Source organism: Ipomoea triloba, chromosome 3 (assembly GCF_003576645.1).
Source record: "Ipomoea triloba cultivar NCNSP0323 chromosome 3, ASM357664v1".
NCBI classification, from domain to species: domain Eukaryota; kingdom Viridiplantae; phylum Streptophyta; class Magnoliopsida; order Solanales; family Convolvulaceae; genus Ipomoea; species Ipomoea triloba.
The window spans coordinates 2767851-2771654 of NC_044918.1; the positions used below are offsets into that span (position 1 = coordinate 2767851).

Here is a 3804-nt window from a genome sequence, read left to right on the forward strand (position 1 = left end):
CATAGGACCAAGACTAACAATTGGCTACTACATGGGTTTCTCGCAGAAAATGATTGCTAAGATTTCTGGGGGAATAATGAATTTTTTTGAGCGGTATGTTAGCTAGAAATGCCATTGTGATTTGTGAAGTGTTGTGGCAGTGGATTACTTTGTTTAGGTCTATGTATTTGGACGGGAAGATGCTACTTCATTATCGTTGCACATGACTTCTGGTTATTCTCTCCTGTGCTGTTTGGACTTTAGTGAGTAAATTTTATTGATTTACAAGAAAGTTTGTCATCAATATTTAAATGACTATACTGTGTGAAGTCAGCTCGGTGATAAATTAAGGGTAAAATGTTCAGTGGATTTGAATCCACCTTGCAATGGATAAATGTGGCCTTAGTAATGCTCTATGTCAACTTGCAATTCATCATCTTTAAGAGATAAATCCAGTTTGAAGTCATAAACTAATCCAACTTAAACATGGCAAGATTCCTCTCAAATATGGTAACATCCCTCATAATATTAACAAGAGGTTTATGTTTCAACATAATACAGTTAATTACACAATCTGCACCTATTAAAGTACAAAGAATAAATAAACATAGGTGCCATTAAATTACAAGTTAAAGTTAATTTTGTCTATTTGCAATATAGTAGGCAAGATGATAGAGTGGTGCTGCTCTAGCAGCATCAAAGTAGGTTAGCTTATGAATGGCCTTCTCCACCAGCTCATCTGCAAATTTTCTGGCCTTCTCAACTCCCATCAGCTTCGGGTACGTCGCCTTCTCACTGCTCAAATCCTTCCCCGCTGTCTTCCCCAACTCCGACGACGACTTTGTAACATCAAGAATATCATCCACCACCTGAAACAAAAGCCCAACGCACCTCGCGTAGCTCCTCAGTCTTTCCACCTCAACCACGCTCCCTCCGCCCACAATGGCGCCGCACACCACTGACGCCTCTAAAAGCTTTGAAGTCTTGTGGATATGAATGTACTCCAGCTCCTTTAAGTCCACCACCTTCCCCTCGCTGCTCAGATCCACAACCTGCAAGTAATTTCACATATATATAATATAATATGTTGTATTATATTATTAATTAGTTGTGGTATTTGTCTAGAATTTAGGCTTTTAAGCAAAACAGTCTTTTCACACCGAGGTAGTAGACAAAAGCAGTAACGTTATTCTGCAGGTTTGCTGTCCCAATGGACAATATCAACAGCTATAGTGAGAGTCTGAGAGATATTATTTTAAAGTTTCCACTGTTAAGAGGTTGAGGTTAAGTTCCTCGTAATTTATGTGTTTTTTTTCTTTAAATTAATTTAATATCTAAGATTACCTGCCCCGCCACCAGCCCTTCCGTCCCCACCGCCGCCGCCAGTTCACCGATGGCGCGGACCAGTCTGCTCGGAGAAACTTTCTCCGCCGTCGTTTTCGCCGCCGCGTGTTCGAACGCGAGGGACAGAAGGGCGTCCCCGGCGAGAACGGCCATTTCTTCGCCGAAGACCTTGTGGTTTGTGGGCTTGCCGCGGCGGAGATCGTCGTTGTCCATGCAGGGGAGGTCGTCGTGGATGAGGGACATGGTGTGGATCATCTCCACCGCGCAAGCCATGGGGATGGCCGCCGCTTCGTCCCCTCCGACCAGCTCGCACGAGGCGAGGCAGAGGATCGGCCGGATTCGTTTCCCTCCGGCCAGAAGTGAGTACCTCATCGCCTCGTGAATCTTGATTGGCGTCTTCTCCGGCAACGGCACCGCCTCGTCTAGCGCTTTGTTAACCTTTATAGCTTTGGTTGCGATGTATTCTTCGAAGCGGAAAGCTGCCGGGAGCACCATGTATTCCTGCAGCTTCGGTTCAACGGATGATGCCTTTGCAACTTTGCTAGCCTGAATCTTCATAGGACCAAGACTAAGAGATTGGCTACATGGGTTTTTTGCAGAGGACATAAGACCGTGGTTGCTAAGATTTCTGGGAAACCATGAGTGTTTTTGAGCGGGTGTGTTAGCTAGAAATGCCATTTGATTTGTCAAGTGCTGTGGCAGTGATTGGATTATCTTTTATGTTTAGGTCTACTTATATGGATGAGAAGATGCTCCTTCATTATCGTTGCACATGATTTCTGGTGATTCTTTCAGGTGCCATTTGTACTTTAGTGAGTAACTTCTATTGATTTTTGAAAAAGTCTGTAGTTGCATATATCGTGTGAACTGTGAAATCAACTCGATGAGTAAATGAAGGGCAAAATATTTTATGGATGCAAGTCCACCTTAAGAGTAAATGTAAATCAAGAGTGAGTAATATAATAATTGTATTTAAAAAAAAAAAAGAGTAATAATTGTTGTAAATCAAAAGTGAGTTTTTTTATGAGATGTCATATATCCTTATAGATTGTTCATGATGGAAATTTAATACTTATATTACAAAATGCAATACGAATATGCAAGAATAGATTATTTATTATTATGTAAAAATGTAATACTTTTAAATTAAAATGTGATATTTAGAGTTAGAATAGTTACATGGAAAAAAAATATAATGTAATACCAATAATGCATAAATTATTTAATTGTAACTTATTAAAGAAAATATAATACTTTAAAAAAAACCATCAGACGAAAAATCCGTGAGACGAGGAGAATTTGTCATAAATTAATCTAAGGGTGTGTTTGGTTGGGGGGTTTAGGTATAAGGTATGGGTATCAAAGTGATTGTTAGTGTTTGGTTGATAGGTTTTGTGAATGCTACTATGGGTTTGGAATACCCCATTAATGGCAAAACCCATACCCTTATTAAATAAGGGTGTCATCTCCCTTCATCATTTCTTCCCCAACTATTAATAATCATTCCCATCCCACCCAACTACCAAACATGCTAAATACTTTCACCAAAACCCATTACCCTTACCAAGTATTTGATACCCATTCCGATTCCGATTCCCATGTGCGAACCAAACACACCCTAAGTTAATCACAATTAACTTACTCAAATGTTAAAAATCAAGAAGCACAATAAACAACTTTTACATAAAATCAAACAATTACCGTACGCTTTCTATTTCAAGTATACGTGCATGATTAGGCAACGCCAAGATGGGGAATCAAGAATATATTATACTTTGGGAGCAAAGAATATTTTATACTTAGATCGAAGAGATAAAGGAAATTGTATGTGTCAATTCCATGGCCTGCCAAGGGGACCTTTATGTCTTTGATTCCCCTTAGGAAACTCTCAAAATTCCTCAACTATGTTGCAATTAAATAAGGTTGGAAGTTACGTGTAATTAAATAAGGAATACCCAATTTTATTATTTTAATTTGTTTAAAATGATCATGTCGCCCACAACGATGTACTATTGTTATAGTCTTGATTGAAGATATTGTTTAAATTTGATGTTAAAATAATTGAAGTATTTTCATGATCTCACTTTATCGAATCTAAAACAATCAAATGTAATCCAAAAATAAGATGAATTTTGTGCATTATGGATTTGTAGTTACAAAATAATATACAAACAATATGTATTTATTTCCAATACAAAATGCTAGGTAAAGTAAAACTTAACTCGACAATGTGTTCAAGGCTTCATTTTTTTTTTTTGAAAATGAAGCAAACCTTGAAATCTCGTAGGAAGGTTGTATTGGTGTTCAAGGCTTCATACTCAGTTAAATGGGCAGAGAAATAGAACTTTCTTGTCTTGAAGGTGAATATTCTCGCCAGCCTAATAACTGAGAGATCAAGAAGTCTCAACGAATAAGCTAAGTATATTTGCCCAGTAAAGAGCATGTATGGCCGGTCCCGATCGTCTAGTTGGAAACCCGGTC

At 38.5% G+C, this 3804-nt stretch overlaps 1 protein-coding gene across 1 annotated transcript; it reads right to left on the reverse strand.

Annotated features, from left to right (window-relative positions):
* Window positions 1-551: 551 nt before the first annotated feature.
* On the reverse strand, window positions 552-2005 carry LOC116014102 (heterodimeric geranylgeranyl pyrophosphate synthase large subunit 1, chloroplastic-like). Its single transcript, XM_031254099.1, has 2 exons — window positions 1324-2005; window positions 552-1031 (listed from the first exon to the last, which is right to left on the reverse strand). Exons 1-2 carry the CDS (start codon window positions 1999-2001, stop codon window positions 615-617), a joined length of 1095 nt encoding a protein of 364 aa, XP_031109959.1. The 5' UTR covers window positions 2002-2005; the 3' UTR covers window positions 552-614.
* Window positions 2006-3804: the final 1799 nt, after the last annotated feature.